Source organism: Xyrauchen texanus, chromosome 18 (genome assembly GCF_025860055.1).
Source record: "Xyrauchen texanus isolate HMW12.3.18 chromosome 18, RBS_HiC_50CHRs, whole genome shotgun sequence".
Lineage (NCBI taxonomy): Eukaryota > Metazoa > Chordata > Actinopteri > Cypriniformes > Catostomidae > Xyrauchen > Xyrauchen texanus.
Window position 1 is genome coordinate 13,256,851 of NC_068293.1, and position 21,679 is coordinate 13,278,529.

The following is a 21,679-nucleotide window of genomic DNA, read 5'->3' on the forward strand; positions in this document are numbered from 1 at the left end:
AGACCCCCGTTAATGAACTAATTTAAATTCACCACGAAAACGCTTAGACCTAAACATAAATGAGTCATTTTATTACTTTCTGCTATCAAAGCAACTGCACACTTTTTTTTCTCTCTTCCACATACACGTTTTCAGTGTTTATTGTGCACACCTCCTGCTTTTTTACGTGGCAAACTCGTAAAATCGCCTCTCTGTGACGCTTTCGGCAACTCTTGTCATGTGGAGGGCAATTGATGCTGGGTTCAGCCTCCAGAACCAAATTAAAACTGCCACAATTAAGTTCATGATTAAAAATGAAAATGTGAATGAAAATAAATGCTATTAAATGTCATATTATCATTAAATATGAAAATGAAAATGACGGGTAATAATAGATTATGACTGAATTTTTACAACCCTGTCCGTCAAAATGATGGACGATGATTAAGGCTAACCCAAGGACTGTATGTGACATATTTTATTATTTTTTTTCATAGCTGAATTTCAAACATTACAAGTAAACACGCTACTAAGACGGACAGAAAATATGGACAAGTTCTTGAAAAGGATAAATATTGACGATGGTTAGCCTATGTGGGATAGCGGTGTGCAGTAGAATTTGTTAGTCGTAATAAGTGTGCCATGGCAGACAAAAGGTTGGGAAACACTGACCTAACAAATTAATAAATAAATGGTGGTAAAATATAAATCACCTATTGTGTAAGAAGGATGATATCTCCAGAAACAGCTAAATTCTACCTTTGGAGTGCATCAAAGTTCTCTCTGTGTTTATTTTGGGAAAATGATCTGTCAGCTCATTATCCTGCTTATTACAATACTACTTGCAAATAAATAAATAAATGGACATGATGATTAAGTTCAGATTATTATTATAATTCTTATTATTATTATTAGCATGGAATGATTGCAGAGTGATACCAGAAGTAGGAAAGATGACTTGCAATACCCGGATGACTGGTCTAATATCACTTAATCCCCGAATGTGCGGTTGTTATTCAGAAATATCAGACCACTAGATGGTGCAATTGACCAATCAGAATTGCTTAAGTGTCCAAAAATGATGTTATTCAAGCAAGATGCTGTCTGAAAAGAGCATCTTTTGTGCTTCAATGGAATCAAGGAAATCTGACTTTTTGTACAAAGGACTAAACATGATTGATGTCACAAACTTGCTTAAACAGATCATCTTCATTGTATATCATAACTATTGTAATAATACATCTACTTTACTACATTTAACTACATCTGTTTATTTCCCTGTTTTAAATGAAAAAAAAAATAATACTTTTTTTACCCCCACTGAATAGGCTGTAAATATTCACATATATGGACACACACAACTATAAACAAAATGTCCTGCTACAATGGAAAGTTTTCAGAAGCCACACATGAATGCCTTTTCTCACTTGAAAACTCTTTCAGTGAAACTAAAGCAGAAAAATGCCTATTGTGATGAGAACATGGAGGGAGGTCTGTAAACATTCCCTAAGATGTTTATTTGTTCTGGGTCCCTTCTCTCTCACAAATGCTAGAGGGCAGAGTTGAAGACAAGAGTTACATATTACTATGATGCAGAATTGTTTACAGAGAGATGATACTATAAAGTCCAAGCCCTTTTCTGTGCTTGTCTTTCATTTCTCATGAACTAGCAATGTGACAATAGTTTTTGAAGCTGTCAGACTGAATAGTCTGATTATAAAACTGACATAAAACATACAGTACACACATAAAGATCCGTGTCCAGGTAGTGCATTACAGCATGAATGTAACTATTTCACATCAGTACTAGGCCTTAAAAAGACACAGCACTAAAGAGGAAAGTGTGAACGTCTGTGTGCATGTTTATGAGTACATACGCAAGTGGGCTTTATCTTCTGTGGCATTGCTTTTGGTGCTGTGTTGTATTTATAGCTCATCTTGATAGAAAGAGGCTGCCCAAACCCTACATCTCAAATTAGTCACCCCATAGGTAGAGTAATTTAATCAGGAGTGCATGCAGCTCCAACCAAGGGTGATCGCATTCAGTCTGGCCAGACTCTTCACACAGAAAGGCTGCACTACTTCTGAGGTAAGGACCATAGACGCTTCTGCCCATACACGTAGATTACTAACATCTAACCTCACTGCTACAGCAGAAGACACTCGTATAACCATTCATAGCTAAATTTGTGTGTTATCTGTCAAAATGACCATGTGTGCCACTATGCATTAAGAGAATCTCTCTATCCTCAAGTGCACTTTCTTTTGTGTTTTGGAAATACTACATCTCTCAATACCTCATCCAATTGCTTTAAGCTTTTTTAACATTTGTCATTCTGTGGAATCGCATGTAACAAACTCCAGACAACTGTATGCATTTGGTCTTTCTAAATTAACTTTTTCAAGTTTGGATCAAAGACTGGGTGATTTATGATAGAAGCTGAATATTTTTCAGTAGTTTTAGGAAGAATATATCATGTTACAACATAGAACATGTCATGTGATAGGACAACTTCCCAAAAGTATTTGATGCTGTATTTAACAACATAATCAGGTAGATTAAGCATTTATTTTCTTATGTACAGTAATTTTACACAGTGTGACATTTGTTAAAGTGCCCAAATAAGAAACATTTAATGGAATTTCTTTACCAAACAGTCATCAGTTATGCTTCTTGTGCATTGATATAATTACGATTGGATTTAACACCAGCCTCTATTGCACAAAAGCATTACAGCAAAAATGTGGAGGACAAACTAAGATGAGATTTGTTTGGGGTAACTTAACTGCAATAACATCAGTAATGAAAAGAATGTAGGACATTGTCATCTGTTTTGCTTAGAGAATTCAGCACATACTGACTGAAACTCCTGTAACTGTTAAGAATTCATTTAACAGTGGCATTGACATTGTGTTAACAAGTTGCCATAGCCATCGTATGTGACACTCAATGTATACAGTGTGACAGCTATAAGTCCCCTGTAAAAGCCTTTATGGGAGGATGAAAGCCACGCTGGACATTTATAGATTCATGATGTGTGGTCAGACTCTTGTCTCACTCTCTCCATGGTTATGGATTGTGCTGGAGCAGGAATGAAGTATGAAGGTCTTGGGTTTGGGGGGTGCAAACACCAGGGCTTAATCTTAGGGGAGATAGTCTTCCATCAACCTGTCTGCAATCTCTTTTTAGTGACCTCTAAAAGCATTCCATTTATATTTCAGTCATCCATTATACTCCATTCTTACTAGTGTTTTGTGACGTGTTTATGTGGTAGCACTTGTAAAGATCTCTGAACATAGTTTAGGATGAAAAAACAAGGTTTAGAGAAATACCAGGTCATGCAAAATAGCATATATATTGAGATTATATTTTATATTTAATCTCAGACTACCAAGTGAGTTGGTGACAAAGTCAACAACATTTCTAACAAAATTTTGGAATTTGAAAAAGGGATTGAGTTGCTACAGAAAAAAGATAAAGAAAAAGCAAGAATTTTAAATTACATATAATAAAACTTGACACCTAGGCTTTAACACAGGTTTAACAAATGTGATGAATGGATGGTAGCAATGATATAATAAGATGTTTTGCATAATTGTCTTGTCTAAGACGGAAAATATAATTGTAAGGGTTTTGTATTTAAAGTCTATTTGTTGTTTTCAAGTGTTCAGTGATGTAGTCCTACCAAAAAAATTGGTAGCAAACACAACACAAGTTTTATCAAAAAACTAATATTTCTGTGAAATATATGTGTGGCACAGTTATTGGCACCCTTTTATTAATTAATTTGTGCAACCTCCCTTTGCCAATATATCTGTCTTATCCTGTAATGCCTAATGAGGTTGGAGACCATTTCTCCTTTCAGAATCTCTCCAGATCCTTCAAATTCAGAGGTCCACGCTGGCAGACTCTCCTCTTCAGTTCACCCTACAAGTTTTCTATAGGGTTCAGGTCAGGGGACTGGGATGGCTAAGGCAGAACCTTGATTTTGAACCATTTTTGTGTTCATTTTGATGTCTGTTTTGGATCATTGTCCTGCTGGAAGAACCAACCAGGGCTTTCTGGCAGAGGCAGCCAGGTTTAGATTTTTTAGCTGTTGATATTTGATAGAGTCCATGATGCCATGTGTCTGAACAAGATGTCCAGGACCTCTGGCATAAAAACTGACCCACAATGTTAAAAATCCACCAACATATTTAACCATAGTTATGGGGTACTTTTCCATATGGCTACTTCTCTGTGCGTGCCAAACACATCTCTGGTGTTTGCTGCCAAAAATATCTATTTTTGTTTTATCTGGCCATAGAACCCAGTCCTATTTGAAGTTCCAGTAGTGTCTGGCAAATTGAAGATGCTTGAGTTTTGTTGTTGGATGAGAGCAGATGCTTTTTTTCTTGAAACCCTCCCAAACAACTTTTTGTGATCTAGGTGTTGACTGATTGTAGTTTTGGAGACTTTCTGACTCCAAGACCCAACTAATTTATGCAATTCTCCAGCTGTAATTCTAGGAGAATTTTTGGCCACTCAAACCATCCTACTTGGACGACATTCTAGCCTGTAATTTGGTGTTCATAAACAACCAAGACAATTCCGTCTATTCCGCTGTGCTCCATACAAAGGCCACACGTGTAGGCTTCGCAGCTCTGACTGGGGATGCCAAACTGTGCCTTGTGTTTTAAAGAGAAGATGTTTTACAGCTGTATTTCCCAAGGAGGCCTGTCCAGTATTTCTACCATCTCTAGAAACCAGGACTAATTGGGCCATTTCTTTGCAATTAACAAAACTGTGTCCATGTCCAATCGGACTTTGCTGATGACAGAATGAAGGAGGTGCACCAGGGGAAACAGATACTTGCATTTCGCTGGCCAAACGTGGGCCAGCGTGTAATGACAACATATTTACGCTGCTACTGTTGTGTTGTCCGAACGAATCAGAATGTGGTGATTCACAATACCGGAATGAAAATCTCTCAAAGCTAGAAAGACAGCCAGTAGCTCTAGGTGGTTGACATGTCACAGCCGTTTAGCACCTGTCCAGGTGTCGAAAGTTGGGCATCCAGCACACACTGTGCCTCAACCTGTGTTGGATGCATCTGTGGTCAGCACTTTCCATCTGAAAACTTGACCCAGCATAACACCCTGTTGGTAGAAGTCTGGCACTATCCATGGTGCTAGAACAGCCAGACAGTGGCGAGTTTCTGTGATGCACATGAAAATAAAATACTTCAGCTCGTTCATGAGGTGTGCATGCATGAACTCCTAAAAAGGAGATTTACTGGCTGGGGAAAAGTGTTCAGTTGACATTGGACCAGATTTTCAATATGGCAAAGCAGCAAGTCTCTGTGTTCGCTCAGTAGTGCCTCTGATTGGCTAGTAATAACCAATTGTTGAGGTAATTCAAAATAGTACACAGTTCATTTTCGATGGGGCAATCTCCACATCAATACATTTCATGAATGTGCGGGGAGCCAGAGACAGACTGAAATGAAGGACATTAAATTGATAAGCAGTTTCCTCGAACGTGAATCTAAAAAGCCGCCTGTAACGCGGGGCAGTTGGTACATGAAGTGCACTTCCTTCAGATCCATTGACGCAAATCAGTCCTGAGGACAGATGTGCGATAAGATCTGAGGAAACATTTTGAATGGGCACATCAGAGAGCACATGATTCAAGTGTCTCAGAACTAGAATAGATCGAAGCCTGCATACTGTACACATACATATACACAATAATGACTCGGTTACTAACGTAACCTCGGTTCCCTGAGAGGAGGGAACGAGTATTGCATAAGTAGCTTACGCTATGGGAAAACTCTGTTTCTCGAGAAATATTGAAGTCTTTATGTAAAACGCATTGCAGCTGCACAGCAGACAGCAATGAGCGGGGCAGCTCGGTCATTGGCTGTGCTGCGGCAACTTGCTCGAACCAATGACGGGGCGACTCTGAACCAATGAGCGTGCTTCACGCCCGCGCGCTCAGAGCCCGCCAAGATTAGCGTGGCTAAGGCTATATATTAGGTGCCCTGTCATGAGAGTTCTTTAGGTTCAATCGACTGAAGCGACTGACCAAGCACAAGCACGGCAGCTTACACAATACTCGTTCCCTCCTCTCAGGGAACCGAGGTTACGTTAGTAACCGAGTCGTTCCTCTCCGAGAGGTCTCTCCTATTGCGTAAGTAGCTTACGCTATGGGAACACCATGCAAAACGCCAGTGCGTGCTGACTTCAGCTCGATAAAGCCAGAGGCAGATGCCTGAGCCTTAAAGCAAAGTGATTATTCAACGAGCTGGCCAACGGCGAGCTATATAATGGGATAATACAGAGCGCCTTTGCCCCAAGGTGGCCCATGGTGGGGCGCTCATTGTAAAAACACACGCACATATCTTATGTACAGATTTTTCTTTTTACTGATATGCATAAAAAACTCCCTAAGTCAGTCAGAGATGGACCTTATAAGGGAGGAGATAATGCTCAGCATATATGTACTCCAGTCCATACTACAGTCAGGCTGATAGAATGTTGGAATGCAGTGAGGGGACCTGTAGGTTATAAAACCTGATAAATGTCGAGGCGAGGCCCAGCCTGCCGCCGCACAAATATCCTCAATGGGTATCCCACTCGACCACGCCCACGAGGAGGCCATGCTCCTCGTAGAGTGAGCTCTGACACCTAAGGGGCATTGAAGGCCCTTGGCTTCATAAGCCAGCTTATAGCATCTACTATCCAGCCGATATTCTTTGCTTTGAAACTGCGAGACCTTTAGTGCGGCCGCCAAAGCATACGAATAATTGTTCCGTCTGTCTGAACGGGGCAGAAAGTTCCAAGTATACTCTGAGCGCCCTGACCGGGCAGAGTATATTAGCGTCGCTTTGTCTGCTGAAGACGATAGGCTGCCAGAGATATCACCTGTACTCTGAAGGGTGTGGAGAGCACTTTAGGAATATACCCGTGCTTTGGCCTAAGGACAACTCTGCAGTCGTTAGGTCCAACTTCCAGGCAAGCAGCGCTTGATGACAGCGCGTGCAGGTCGCCCACTCTCTTGACTGAGGCGAGTGCCAGCAAGAGCGCAGTTTTGAGCGAGAGCTGTTTAAGGTGCACGGTTCGGAGAGGTTCGAACGGGGCACTCTTGAGTGCATCCAGGACCGTGGCCAGGTCCCAGATCGGTACCGAGGGGGGGCGAGGAGGGTTCATCCTCTTAGCGCGCCTCTTAGAAAACGAATGATTAGGTCGTTTTTCCCTAATGAGCGTCCTTTATCAGGATTGTGTGACGCCGCTATGGCAGCCACATAGACTTTGAGCGTGGAGGGTGTGCGGCCCGCCTCCAGCAGCTCTTGCAAAAAGGCGAGTACACTTGGTATCTCGCACGATTTGGGGTTCAAGCTCTTGGTATCACACCAGTCACTGAACACTTTCCACTTTTGGGCATATAAGCGCCTTGTAGAGGGCGCTCGTGCCTCAGTGATGGTTCTCAACACTCCGCTGGGGAAGTTCTCTGGAACCCGTTGAGGGGCCATGCATGAAGGGCGAGGATGAAGAATCATCCCGTTGGCCTGCCTGAGGAGGTCCAGCCTCAACGGAATCGGCCATGGGGCAGATTGCATCATCTGCATCAGTTCTGGAAAACACGTCTGGTTCTTCCAGAGTGGGGCTACCAGGAGCACTGCACATTTCACCTCCCTGATTCGACTGATGACCTGAGGTAGCATCGCGATCGGGGGAAAAGCATACAAGGGGCGGCTCGGCCAGACTTGGGCGAGCGTGTCCGTGCTCTTTGAGAAGAAAAGAGGGCAGTGCGTATTTTCCCTGGAGGCGAAGAGGTCGACCTCTGCTTCGCCCAAGGTTTGCCATAACCACTGGACTGTCAGGGGGTGGAGAGACCATTCTCCTGGGAGAACCTTGTCTCTGGACAGCATGTCCGCTCCCTGGTTCAGGATGCCTGGCACATGCGCTGCTCTCAGCGAGCGCAGGTTGTGCTGTGACCATAAAATGAGCTCCCTGGCCATAGAGTGCAGGGAGCTCGACCTGAGTCCACCCTGGCGATTTATATACGACACTACCATCATGTTGTCCGTTCGGACCAGAACGTGTTCATTTTCAGGCACGGAAGCAGGGCTCTGAGAGCCAAGGCGACCGCTTTCATTTCCAGACAGTTTATATGTAGGCGCTTTTCCAGGTTTGACCAAAAACCGGAGACAGGCCTGCCCTCGTAAAGGGCCCCCCATCCTATTTTGGAGGCATCTGTCGTGATAATTTTTCTCTGCGTGTTCACGCCCAGACTCACGCCGGTTTGATACCAGTCGACGTACTTCCAGGGCGTCAGGGCTTTTATACAGCCGTGATTCACTCTGATTAAAAAGTGGCCCGAGCGCCACGCTGTGAGTGGGGACACGGCTCTTGAGCCAGCGTTGGAGAGGACGCATGTGCAACAATCCTAGCTGGAGTACAGCTGATGCCGAGGCCATGAGACCAAGCATCCTTTGAAATCGTTTGACGGGCGTGCGTACCGCTCTGAATGATGTTGCAAGGCCGAATAGCAAGCGGCTCTAATGAGAGGCGCCGTCATCTGCACTGAGACTAGCACTATTCCCAGAAAAGAGATATTCTGGCTGGGGATAGCACGCTCTTTGCAAAATTGATTCTCAGACCCAGACATTCTAGATGACTGATAATCCAAGATCTGTGCGTCGTTAACTGACTCTCTGATTGTGCTAGGTTTAGCCAATCGTCGAGGTAATTCAGTATTCGCGACTCCCGCAGTCTCAGGGGGTAAGTGCTGCGTCCATACATTTCGTGAATGTACGGGGGCCAATGATAGGTCGAATGGTAGTACTGTGTACTGGTATGACTGTCCCTCAAAGCTGAATCTCAGAAATGGCCTGTGATGAGGCGCTATCGAATATGAAAGTAAGCGTCTTTCAAATCCACTGATAGAAACCAATCCCGGGCTGAACTTGCGCGAGGATATGTTTGGTCGTTAACATTCTGAATGAGCCGAATCATTAAAGCTTTGTTCAGATGTCTGAGATCTAGGATGGGGCGGAGGCCACCGTCCTTTTCGGACGAGAAAGTAGCGGCTGTAAAACCCGCCTAGCTCATAGAGGGAGGAACAGTTTCTATAGCTCTTCTCTATCAGTTTGAGCACCTCGGTGCGTAGAACATGTGAAACATCTTTCCTCACTTTCGTCTCGACCACCGCTGAAAAGCGGGTGGTCTGCGTAGCGAATTGAAGTGAGTAACCATGTCTTATTATGTTCAAAACCCATTTCGGCATGTCGGGATTTTTTCCCGGCTTTTGCTCGCTTACAGATATGGGCTGAATGCTGGCTGGGGCGTGTCGCAGTGACGTATGGACCCTGCCGGCGAATTGCCTTGTGCTAACACTGAGCTTACAGCTCTCAGAGGCGCGGGAGCACGCTGAGCAGCTTTGTTGAGTGCCGAGTGCAGGGGTGCGTGTGAGATTACAGGCACGCACGCTATCTCCGTAATGCTCGCAGCATGAGCTGGAGAAATGTTTGAAACTGTATAGACGGTGTTTATGGGTGGGGGTGCATACATTGTGATAGGCACGCATGCCACTTTCATAAAGCTTCCCGTTCTTAGCGGGGAGTTTCTTGGCTCGCACGCCGCATCTGTGATGCATGGGCCAGAGAATTGTTTGAAACTGTATGGGCAGCGCTTATGGGTGGGGGTGCATATACCGTAGTAGGCACGCGCGCCATTTTCATAAAGCCTCCGGCTCATGGCGGGGGTTTTGGGCATGCATACAGTGTTTGTGTGTAGGGGTGCATGCATGACAGCAGGCACGCGTTACCTTTATAGTATTTCCGCTTTTACTGGGGAAGTGTTTATAACTGTGGGAACAGTGCTTGTGTGTAGTGGTGCATACATGACAATAGGCACACGATCTACATTTATGGGGCGTCCAGCTTGAGCTGGGGAAGTATTCGGCACTGTTTGGACAGTATTGATATGTGGGAATGCGACTTTAGTGTGGACACGTGACCCCTTAGTGACACAGGCAGAAAATGACTCTTTTGTGATTTCTGCGTGTTGCCGTTAAAACGGCGTTTGATTGCAGGTGAGCGAGTTCTGTGACTGGCCCATTGACTGCTGTACAGACATTTCCAGCCGCTTGTAAGGGGACTGGGTAATGTTTTACACGTTTTGGAGAGAGTGGTCCGGCTTTTGCGAGACACGCACTCTCTCTCTTCTTCCTATGGCTAGGAAGGCTTACGAGGCTCGGGTTCAGCACGATCTTGGGCCGAGGTCCCCGTCGCTCAGGCGGCTGCTTTCGATTAGTGGAACGCGAGCGGCGTCGAGCGTCCGTTTCAGGTCTGGGCTGGGAGGCGGAGGCGCCGCCCTGGCTCGCTGCTGCAGCTGAGGCGGTCTCTGGCGGCTCTGTGATGAGCTGGAGCGCTTAGGCAGGAAGTGATGCATAGCCTGCGAATTCTTCTGGGCTTCAGTGAAGCGTTCAGCGAACTCTTTTACCGCCGGTCCGAACAGGCCGCTTGGGGCGATAGGCGCGTCGAGGAATGGCGCCTTATCCGCGTCCTTCATTTCTGTTAGCGTCAGCCACAGATGGCGCTCAAGGACAGTCAGGTTAACCATGGCCCGGCCGATGGATTGGGCGGTGGCCTTTGTGGCTCGCAGGGCTACATCAGTGGCGCTGCGCAGGTCCTTGAAAGCTTCAGGTTCGGGTCCAGATTCGTCCATGGTGTGGAGAAGTTTGGCCTGATAGACCTGCAGAACAGCCATGGAATGAAGCGCTGACGCAGATTGGCTGGCGGCGGCATATGCGCAACCGGCGAGAGCTGAGGTAGATCTGCAGGGCTTCGAGGGATGAGAAGCTTTGGCTTTCCATCCAGCGGTGGAGGGTGGGCACAGATGGTTGGCCATAGCCTCCTCGAGGGGCGGGGTTCCCTCATAGCCTCTTTCTCTCGCGCCGTCCACCGAGGAGAGCGAGGAAGAGAAAGAAGGCTTCAGGCGAGCAGAGTGCGGGGCTTTCCACGACTTTGTGAGTTCAGTCGTGAACTTCGGGAAGAAAGGGAGGGTCTCTGTTGAGGGGCCTGCGGCGCTCTTGCAGGAACCACTCGTCCAGCCGGCTGCGGGCGGGTTCTTCGGAGAAGACCAGTCGAGCCCGAGGTCTTCCACGGCTTTGGACAGTATCGCGGACGATTTCTGAGTCCATGCTGCTGCCCCTGCTCGTGTCCGCTAGTGTCAACGGCGCGGGTAGAAGGCCGAGCCCGGCCAGTCGTCGGATGCAGCGTCAGTGGAAAGGCTGTCATCCTTTTCACCGTCCTCCCTGATCGCCAAGCGAGGCGAGACCCAGCGCTCGGAGGGTGCTGGTCTGCCTGCGTGAATAGAACTGGCGGCAGGGAGTCCTCGGGTGGTGGTGAAGCACGCGGAGACTGGCCCGGCGTGGCGTCACTGAAGTCCGCGTGCTCTGGCGGCCTCCGTGAGCGGCGCTTTTCTTGCGCTGGCTCGAACAGAGGGATGGCAGCACGGTGGTAGCAGGCTCGTTCGGCGAAGGCGAAAGCGAGCGCAGCTTCGGTGAGGCCCAGGGAGTCACATTCGGGGCATCCGCCTGAGTGAGAGCAGCTTCTGCGTGGTCAGGTCCCAGGCAGCGAGCGCAGATAATGTGACGGTCCCCGTCAGGAAGAGGGCCTCTGCACGAGGCGCAGGTCGAAGGCATTTTAAACAACGCCTCGAATTTGCTCTTTACTAAGGACAAAAAAGCGTCGCAGAGGCGAACACTTGAAAAGTTATTGCTTAGTAAAGGATATAAGGTGATGCGCGCCGGATGGCGTAGCAGAAGGCTTTGAAGGCGGCTGAAGGCGCCGGCGTCCTCGTAGCAGTCCTGCTGTAGGCTTGTCGACGGCGGGAAAAGACTCCAATAATCCAGAGGATCCAGCGAAGAGAAGGTCTTTGCTGAAGGAGATTAAATCTAAAGAACTCTCATGACGGGGCGCCTAATATATAGCCTTAGCCACGCTAATCTTGGCGGGCTCTGAGCGCGTGGGAGTGAAGCACGCTCATTGGTCGTGCGTTCAGAGTCGCCCCGTCATTGGTTCGAGCAAGTTGCCACAGCACAGCCAATGACCGAGCTGCCTCGCTCATTGCTGTCTGCTGTGCAGCTGCAATGCGTTTTACATAAAGACTTCAATATTTCTCGAGAAACGGAGTTTTCCCATAGCGTAAGCTACTTACACAATAGGAGAGACCTCTCGAGAGGGAACACAATAGCTTATAAGGATACAAAACCCCTGCTGAAGCGCTGTGGGGAATTAGGAAGCTGAAGCAGCCCATTCACCTTCGAAGCGTCAAGTAAATGTTTGCCGGAAACACTACAGGGGAGCGGAGAGTCTTCTCATTGCCATGAAGATTTTGTGTACTTCAACAGTGAAGTAGTAGAGGTCTTCTAGATGAGAGATGAATCGCTTTCGTGAAAGAAAAATATTCTTAGGAATGGTGTTTGCATGCCTGCTTTTATAGCAGACAGGTTTGCGCCTAAAAGGCGGAGCTCAATCATCATAGCCAGTATTAGAATATTGGCGTTATTGTAGAGAGGTTTCAACTAGGTCGCGCAGAAGGACACTCCCCCATATGCGTTAGCAGAATGCAATGCTAAGTGCCAAGAGTCGTAAGGGAAACACTTTAATACACTGACCAGGAAGCCGAGAGAAAGGGGAGAAAATGCTTAACATGAAAATTGTGTATTTCTCTTAGGAATATTGTCATTGTTTTGGCAGTACAAGGAAAATGAAAGAAAATCACAAAATGTTTTGAATTAAAAGTACCCCCCCCCCACCCCCCACTCTTCCAGAAGAGCTCTAACAAATGCTATAAAATGTAATGACGTGACATAAATATGTGCGTTTACTGGTGTTTTACAATCCCAATGGTGGAAAACAATTAACATGCACTTGAATGCTATATGATTTTGTCAAAATGATATTGCTTCTGACAGAAAACATGACAGAACACATGCACTGATTGTTATTTATTTCCCCCATGTAAAGCGGATATCTCACATAACTCCTGCCAAAGGTGTGTTTTGCTTAACTCCCTCTCTCTCACTCTCTCTCTCTCTCGCTCTCTCTCTCTCGCTCTCAAGTTTGTTTTAAAAAGTATTTGATTAGCATTATTGTGTTTACATACAATATTGCCAAAGCATTAATAAAATGGAGTGGTGGTGGTGTAGTGGTCTAAACCACATAACTGGTAAACTGGTAATCAGAAGGATGCTGGTTTGATCCCCACAGCCACCACCATTGTGTCCTTGAGCAAGGCACTGAACTCCAGGTTGCTCTGGGGGGATTGTCCCTGTAAGAAGGGCTCTGTAAGTCACTTTGGATAAAATCGTCTGCCAAATGCATAAATGTAAATGTATTAATAACAAAACAATTAATAACAAATAAAAAAAACATTTATGACAAGACAAATTATAATAATAAAACAGTAACAAATAACAATAAAAATATAGTTTAAATAAGGTGCCAGGTATAAAATTTAATAAAAACTATAAATACAATAAACACTATAGAAATACTGTGACTGAAGTGCATTAAGGCAGTAATAGGTTTCTGAGGGTGTGCAGCTCAAAAAATAATTTTGCTTCAACTGATGCATGATTGCCCCTTCCAGGCCATTTCCAAAAACAGCTCTGGATTAGGTGGTATACAGTCAGCACTGAAAAAAGAATATTTCATCTGCAATGACAACTGCTAAAAATGCTTGAAAACAGTGATATTTGTTAGCTGTTTGACAGACTGGCTCATTTCTGCAAACGCTCCCGATTTCACCAGGCTTCTCCTGTTTTTCCATCCCTCCTCCCGTTGTATTCTTAATTTACAATTAAACTGATAAACTCATGATTTTATGATTGTGACTCACTTTATGAAAATCTCAGTTTGTCATTTTAATACAATGGTCATTGATAGTGACTCACTTTAATGCTGAAAAAGGACCCAGATATTACATAAAATGGTCCATACAGCTCGTGCTTCAAATTCCAAGTCTTCTGAAGGCAGGCAATAGGTTTTGGTGAGAAACAACCTGAAATTAAAGTTGTCTGGCTCTACACATTCTTACTTGAACACGTGTGCCACTGTGGACGAATGAATGAGCTTCTCTCAAGCACTAATGAGAGTGCAACGGACATCTGGACTTTCACTGAAAACTACAAAAATTTGGATTGTTTCTCACCAAAATCTATCATACAATTTCAGAAAAGCACAGAAAGCTGCATAGACTACTTGTATGATGCCTTTGGGTCCTTTTTAAAGCTTTATTGTGAGACACCATCCACCACCACTGTATTGAAAAGTATATTCATTGAATCATCTCCTTTTGCATTCCTCATAAAAAAAAAAGAAAGTCAAATGGATTTGGAATGGCATGAGGGTGAGTAAACTATGATATCATTTTCCTTTTGGGTAAACTATTATTTTATTGCAAAACATGTCTTCTTGACATATTAGTGTCAGGCTCATTTTTGCCATGTGCTTAGAGCCATGGAGAACCTATTTCCATGACTTCAGAGTGTAGGAGGCAGAACTGAAGGATTGGGGTGAGACAATATAAGAAAATATGGCCAGAATGACCTGCAGTTTGTTATTTTGATGGAAAAGGAAAGCAGTGAGATGGCTTGCCAGTTGGATAAGGAACGGAAGAATGCCTGAAGAAGTGAGACAGCAAAAAATGGCAAGACAAACAGGAAGTAGAGGAGGGGGGAGAGATGGACTGACTGTGCAAGAATTTTCTTAGAAGGATTTTAAAAGCGTGCTTCTCCTGGTTTCCACCATCTGCTGCCTTTTATGGTCAAACTCTAGAGGGGGATTTGATATAGTAGTGAAGCCCGGGCCGGACAAGGGCTCAGTCAGACACGCTCAGAGCAGGATAGCAGGGTGCTGGGGAGCAGGGAGGTAGCGTGCAAGGGCCACTGGGGACATCTGAGGCAGTGCCACAGTCAGAGCAGGACAGCTGGCATTGAGTGAGGTGGCACTAAGCGCCACAGGGCTCATGGGAACAATACACACAGGGTCAAGTCCAGGACACAAACAGCTGTGTGAGTAATCTTTATTCCATTCAGTATGAATCACAATCTCTACAGCTCTCTGTCACGTTACCTGACAATAACTGTCTCAACTGCAATGATTCAAACTGGACACCAAGATTTCTTTATTGCTTTCAGATAGATTTGGAATCAGTCTAAAGTTTAATTTTAACAGTAATTGTGTGTCCTATAATAGGAATTCTGAGATTGTTCTCTGAAAAGATCCATTCATGGTGATGTTTATTGCTGATCACATCCATGCCAGCACAGACACACACACACGCACACGCACACACTTGCACACTCAAATACACACAATGTAATCGCTGACAGCTGGAGGTGAGATAATAGGCTGGATACGATGGTATGATGTCGTACACTATGGAATTCCAGCGTGCTCCATCCAACACTGAGAATGAATGGTGCCTGATGAGAACCGACTAAAGACCAAATTGTGACAAAAAGGGCTTTTGAAAACTTGAAATTCTGATGTTGTTGTTGACAAAATCGGATATATCTACTCTGACGTACTAACAATTTAACCTTCATCTATTATGCAATTCTTTCTTTTTGTCATTCTTTCTTTCTTTTTTTCTTGTGGAACTTGGCATTTCCACATTAAGAGGAATGTTATATCTCACAGCAATAATTTGTGAGGGTTTGAGCCAAAGTACTATTAACATTGCTTCTAATCTATGGAAGGCAAAAATACATAAATAAATAAATAATTAAATACAATTAAAAACGAACAATCGTTCAAATTAACACAAATTTGCACCCCAATAGTCAGGTGAAACTACAGAAATATACAACAAACTAACCTATAGCTGTTGCTGCAGTGGTGTGGGGTGTAAAGATGGTGTGTGAATGAGTAATTTTGTCATAGTAGTCGTGGTTCAAATCCGTGTTTTGACCCACTCTTTTTCCCATCCATTTTCCTGTTTCCACTCTTTATATTTCCTTTAATACTACTTAAAATAATAGATACAAATTTATATAAATGTTTAATGCAGAGATTTGGTCACGGTGAATGTCGGGGAGTAGAGAGAAGGGTGATCTAGAGGTGGGGTCTGTCAATCGCACTCGTTCTGGCGGCTCATCATCACTTGTGTGTACATCGTTTTAATGCAATTAAACATGGTGTTACTACAGAAATATGTTTTTAATATAGGAATCATGGTTCATTTTGAGGTTACTGTAAATTAACAACAAAATACCATGGTGAAACTGGTTACTGTAGTAAAACCAAGGTTATTTTTTCTAAGGTAAGGTTAGGTTTAGGGGTAGGGGTTGTTGAATAAACACAATAAACACGCTGCAGTGATGCCCATATATTGCATCTTAGTATTTAAATATGGGTGCAAATAGATTCTGACAATATTTGCACAAGGGTGCAATTAGTATATACTATTAATTGCACCAGGGTTGGGGTGCAAATAGTATCGGCCACTATTTGCACTTGGGTGTTTATAGCATATACCATTTTTTGCACCAGGGTACAAAAAGCATCTGCCTTAATTAAACCATAATAATTAAATCATCATTAAATATTTTTTTCATTTAAGCACAAGCTTTGTGTCTTTTCATTTCCAGGGGCATCTCGCTCAACAGCAGTAAGCTTCACCTTTAAAAGTCCATTTCTTTGGAAAAGAAAATCTCAAAGGAGTAATGATTACACACCAATCTGCTTTGATTATAGCATTGGCATGTCGCTAATGCTAATGCTAATGCTAATGCTCTAAATTGAAAATAGATGCAGAGAGCTATTTTTTTTAATATGAAAAAAGATTCTCCAGTGCTGAAATGAAATACATGGGAGATCGTTCATTATGTATTTCAAGATTCATTAATATATTTATTGACTTGATTTTGAGGCTGATTTGGCCCTCTACAATCTCCTCATCAGAAGGTCTCAAGTTTTCTCTCGTTAACTCAAACTCTCTTCATCACTCTTTCCCTTTGCTAATTCAGGACTGACAGGGAGAAGTAAAGATGACTGAGCGTTATGATTGTCACTACTGTAAGGAATCCCTGTTTGGGAAGATGTATGTCCTTCGTGAGGAGAATCCATACTGTGTGAAGTGCTATGAGAGCCTCTACTCCAACACCTGTGAGGATTGCAAGAAACCCATCGGCTGCAACAGCAGGGTAACATCATTTAAACCCCTTACAGTACCATATACAAAAAAACATTGTAATAATTTGAAAATATAGACCCAGTGAGAATGAAAAGTAACCTCTATGTAGTCTCACAGAGCTGGATTGTTTTTACCTATTGCAGTCTATTCTGGCCAAAAAACACCCAATTAAACAGGAAGAGACCGTCTGAATGACATGTAAAACAACCAACCACAGCTCAGTTTGTTTTTATGTGGCATTTAGGGGTGAATTATATACTGAAATATATTATAAAACAGTTCCGGTCCTCCATTTCACTCACTGATGCGTTCAGTGACCATTTCTGGAGATTGCATATTGCTGCCAGAAGGTGGCGATGAATAAGCATCTTGTGCGTTCTGTGTGAGTCATTCAATCATTGACTCAACTGATTCCTTAAGAAGTTGAGAATAAAAATAGAGTCATGCACCACTAAAACAATTATGCAACAAAAGCACTGCTTCGTAAAAGGGATAGTTCAGTCAAAAAGGAAAATTCTTTCATCATTTACTCACCCACTCGCAGATGTGTACGTCTTTCTTTCTTCAGCAGAACACAACATTTTTAGAAGAATATCTCAGCTTTGTAGGTCCATACAATGCAAGTGAATGGAAACCAGAACAAATTACATAAAGGAGGCATAAATGTAATCCATATGACTCCAGTTATTAAATGTATATCTTCTGAAGTGATATGATAGGTGTGGGTGAGAAACAGATCAATATTTATGTCCTTTTTACTGTCAATCTCCACCTTTGACCAGCCCCAACCAGTAGGTGGCTGAAGTGAAAGTGAAAGAGTAGATTTACTGTTAGAAGAGGACTTAAATATAGATCTGTTTCTCACCCACATCTATCATATCACTTGAGTAGATGTGGATTTAACCACTGGAGTTGTATGGATTTTTTTATATACTGCCTCTTGGGCCTTCAAAGTTCTGGTCACCATTCACTTGCATTATGAGGAACAACAGAGCTGAATCTTCGCTTGTGTTTTGCAGAAGAAAGTCATACACATCTGGGATGGCACAAGGGTGAGGAAATTATGAGAGAATTTTCATTTCTGGTTGAAATATCCCTTTGATGAATTGAAACCTAACTCCTGGAAATATTGTAAAGGCAGCCAATCATATTAGAGCTTGTCAGGCGTTTGTGTGCGATAGGAGACTTTCTCTAATGTAACCTGATATGTCATCAGAACATGTTCTCTTTCTCTTGTGCTGCTGTAGGATCTTTCCTACAAGGACCGTCATTGGCACGAGGACTGTTTCCACTGCTTCCAGTGCAAGCGCTCACTGGTGGACAAGCCCTTTTCCACCAAAGACGAGCAGCTCCTGTGCACTGAGTGCTATTCTAATGAGTACTCCTCTAAATGTCATGAATGCAAGAAGACCATCATGCCTGGTACGAGATTCTTCATTGTGGGAGGAACATTCAACTATTATCTCATATCAATACACAGTTTTATACTCAATGCTACAACAAAAACTACTTTAATTCATTCAGCACTTTCTTTCCATTCAAGCAAAGGAAAATGGCATGCATTCACACAGGGTAGGCATTTGGCTAGGTCTTATGAAGAATGAAGAACTAGCATTGACATACAACAGGATAATTGTTACGTCAAACGTCAACTGTTTTAAGTAATACAGATTCATTCATTAATAAATCACTCTGGTCCTCTGCCCAGTGGATCATCATGCCACTCCCAACCACATATTTGATCACGTTGTTCAATCAAAATTGCATGGATTTGTAGAAATAGATGTAACCAAGTCACAGATTTAAATATTTTTTTTGTTTGTTTCTAATTATTGTAATCCATTTTCTCTGCTCACAGAACTTTGTAATGCTTCAACTCCCAGAAAGTGAAACCTAATATTTTAGGTCTGGAGCACATGCATTTTAAAAATATGAGATTAGAGCCAGACACTTTTAAAACAATAAAACCTCTGTCCTCTCAGTGTGTAAACTGCACCACTACTGGAATTTATAGGATCTCTGTAAGGATGTCTAGAAAAATGATTATACTCTGTCTGATGACTTCAATTAAATAAAATTAGGGTTGTGCACCAGTCAGAGAATGCCTTTTAAATTCCAATCCATTTTGAATGTATTACCATTACCATGAGGTAGTAAACAGAATGTATAAAAATATTAAATTATTTATTTATTTTTATCCCCTTTTCTCTCAATTTGGAATGCCCAATTCCCAATACTTAGCTGGTCCTCGTGGTGGTGCGGTTACTCACCTCAATCCGGGTGGCGGAGGACAAGTCTCAGTTGCCTCTTCTTCTGAGACATCAATCTGCGCATCTTATCACGTGGCTCGCTGTGCATGACACCATGTAGACTCGCAGCATGTGGAGGCTCATGCTACTCTCCGTGATCAACGCACAACTTACCACACACCCCATTGAGAGTGAGAACCACTAATCGCACCCACAGGGAGTTTACCCCATGTGACTCTACCCTCCCTAGCAACGGGCCAATTTGGTTGCTTAGGAGACCTGGTTGGAGTCACTCAGCATACCCTGGATTCAAACTCTTGACTCTAGGGGTGATAGTCAGCATCAATACTCTCTAATACATTCGTTTTATTTTATTATCCATGATGGAAAAACATTTCATTTCCCAAAATGCTTTACTTTATTATTAAAAAATTCAAAATTTCATGTCTGTAAATTTTTATGACGTTATCTGAAAAGAATGTGGTGGATATTTTTGCTCTTTTGTGGGGTAATTGTTTTGAACTTTGGTTTTTTGTTTTCATTTAGAGAAATATGTCTATATGTGTAGTAGAGAAAATATATTCTAAATATCTTGGAATGCATAAGCATAATAGTCATTATTTATCAAATATGAAATTCCTGTTGTGTTACTGTGTTGAATTTCTTTAAATTGCAATTCAGTATTGCAAAATCCAGTGGACGTGGCTAATTAAATTCATATTTCAGCCCATGAATCGAAAGAGAGCCAATTCCTAAATGTGCATCTAATAAGACTATATATGAAAATTTGTATACATATCCTATCCTGTCTACAGCTATAAAAATTATGTTCATAACAAACATTTGTTTGGAATATGGCATAAACTCAATATGGTCTTTACATGCTTCCCTTCATGACCATAATACTGTGGTATTTGGGATTAGACTGGTTTATTTACAATGTCTCTCTCTCAGGCTCAAGGAAGATGGAGCATAAAGGAAACAGCTGGCATGAGACCTGCTTTACCTGCCAGCGCTGCCAGCAGCCAATTGGCACAAAGAGCTTCATCCCTAAAGAAAACCAGAACTATTGCGTGCCCTGCTACGAAAAGCAGTTTGCCATGCAGTGTGTTCACTGCAAGAAGGTAAAGCCCACGTTAAACACAGCTGATGTGCTATTTAATGATTTACTAGCAACATGTACATCAAACATATTTTAATATTAAATCAAATTGCATTTTGATAATTCAGTATGAATCTCATTTAGGATAAATCTTCTCTTCCTTGTCTCTCTAGTCTATCACCACTGGGGGTGTGACCTACCATGACCAGCCATGGCATAAGGACTGCTTCTTGTGCACTGGCTGTAAGCAGCAGCTGTCTGGCCAGCGTTTCACCTCTCGTGATGACTTCGCCTACTGCCTCAATTGCTTCTGCAACTTGTATGCTAAGAAATGTGCCTCCTGCACCACCCCCATCAGTGGTATGAACAAACCAACATACTGTGGCCCCAAAAAGTATTTCGACACTTAAGTCACTCTGAAAATGTTTTAATGTCATTGCATTATTAAACCCCCCAAAATATTAAAGATGTGATATCTGCAAAAAACTGATGATGATTTTCACCTGTCCGAGACGTTTTTTTAAATGACTCTTAACCAGCTGGTGTCAAGGTGACAACATGTTTGTCATGTTTGATGTAGGACTCGGGGGAAGCAAGTACATCTCCTTTGAGGAGCGTCAGTGGCACAACGACTGTTTCAACTGCAAGAAGTGCTCAGTGTCTCTGGTAGGCAGAGGTTTTCTGACCGAGAGAGATGACATCCTGTGTCCTGAGTGTGGCAAAGACATCTGAAAGAGTGCTGTGAAGAATCCAGGCGTGCATGAGAACTAAAATGTTAATTAACCAAGGTATTGATAAATAGCAAAGCATAAAATGGTGTGTAATACATTTAGGTGCTCCATGAAAACATAGTGCACACTGTAGTGGCAAGTATAATAGAGTAAGCATAGCTAGATGCAGATTTTCTTTGTTTGAAGAGAGGTATTAAAGCTTGTATTAAATTGGGAAGATTTAGGAAAGAATATTAAAGATTAACAGAAAACATGCAAGGATAATGAGCATTGCTATCTCTTTAAAAATGTCTAACTGGTTTTCTGAGTTGTTGCTTGTCTTAACTTACTAATTATTTTGGCCTGTCCTGTATCCAACAGATATATATGAAATCTTAATTAATCTTAATATCAATATCAATAAAGCTTATCAAAGCAAATTGACT

The 21,679-nt window shown here is 42.9% G+C and overlaps 1 protein-coding gene across 2 annotated transcripts; it reads left to right on the top strand.

Moving 5' to 3' along the window:
• Window positions 1-1,942: 1,942 nt before the first annotated feature.
• LOC127659003 (four and a half LIM domains protein 2-like) lies at window positions 1,943-21,679 on the top strand. Of its 2 annotated transcripts, none has more exons than XM_052148607.1 (6): window positions 1,943-2,068; window positions 17,006-17,182; window positions 18,420-18,594; window positions 20,376-20,545; window positions 20,697-20,883; window positions 21,104-21,679. In XM_052148607.1, the coding sequence occupies exons 2-6, from the start codon at window positions 17,027-17,029 to the stop codon at window positions 21,253-21,255; spliced, it is 840 nt and encodes a 279-aa protein (XP_052004567.1). In that variant the 5' UTR covers window positions 1,943-2,068; window positions 17,006-17,026; the 3' UTR covers window positions 21,256-21,679. The 2 variants fall into 2 exon arrangements, with proteins under 2 accessions (XP_052004567.1, XP_052004566.1); XM_052148606.1 differs by lacking the exon at window positions 1,943-2,068 and adding an exon at window positions 14,824-15,046 and having other exon boundaries at window positions 21,104-21,678.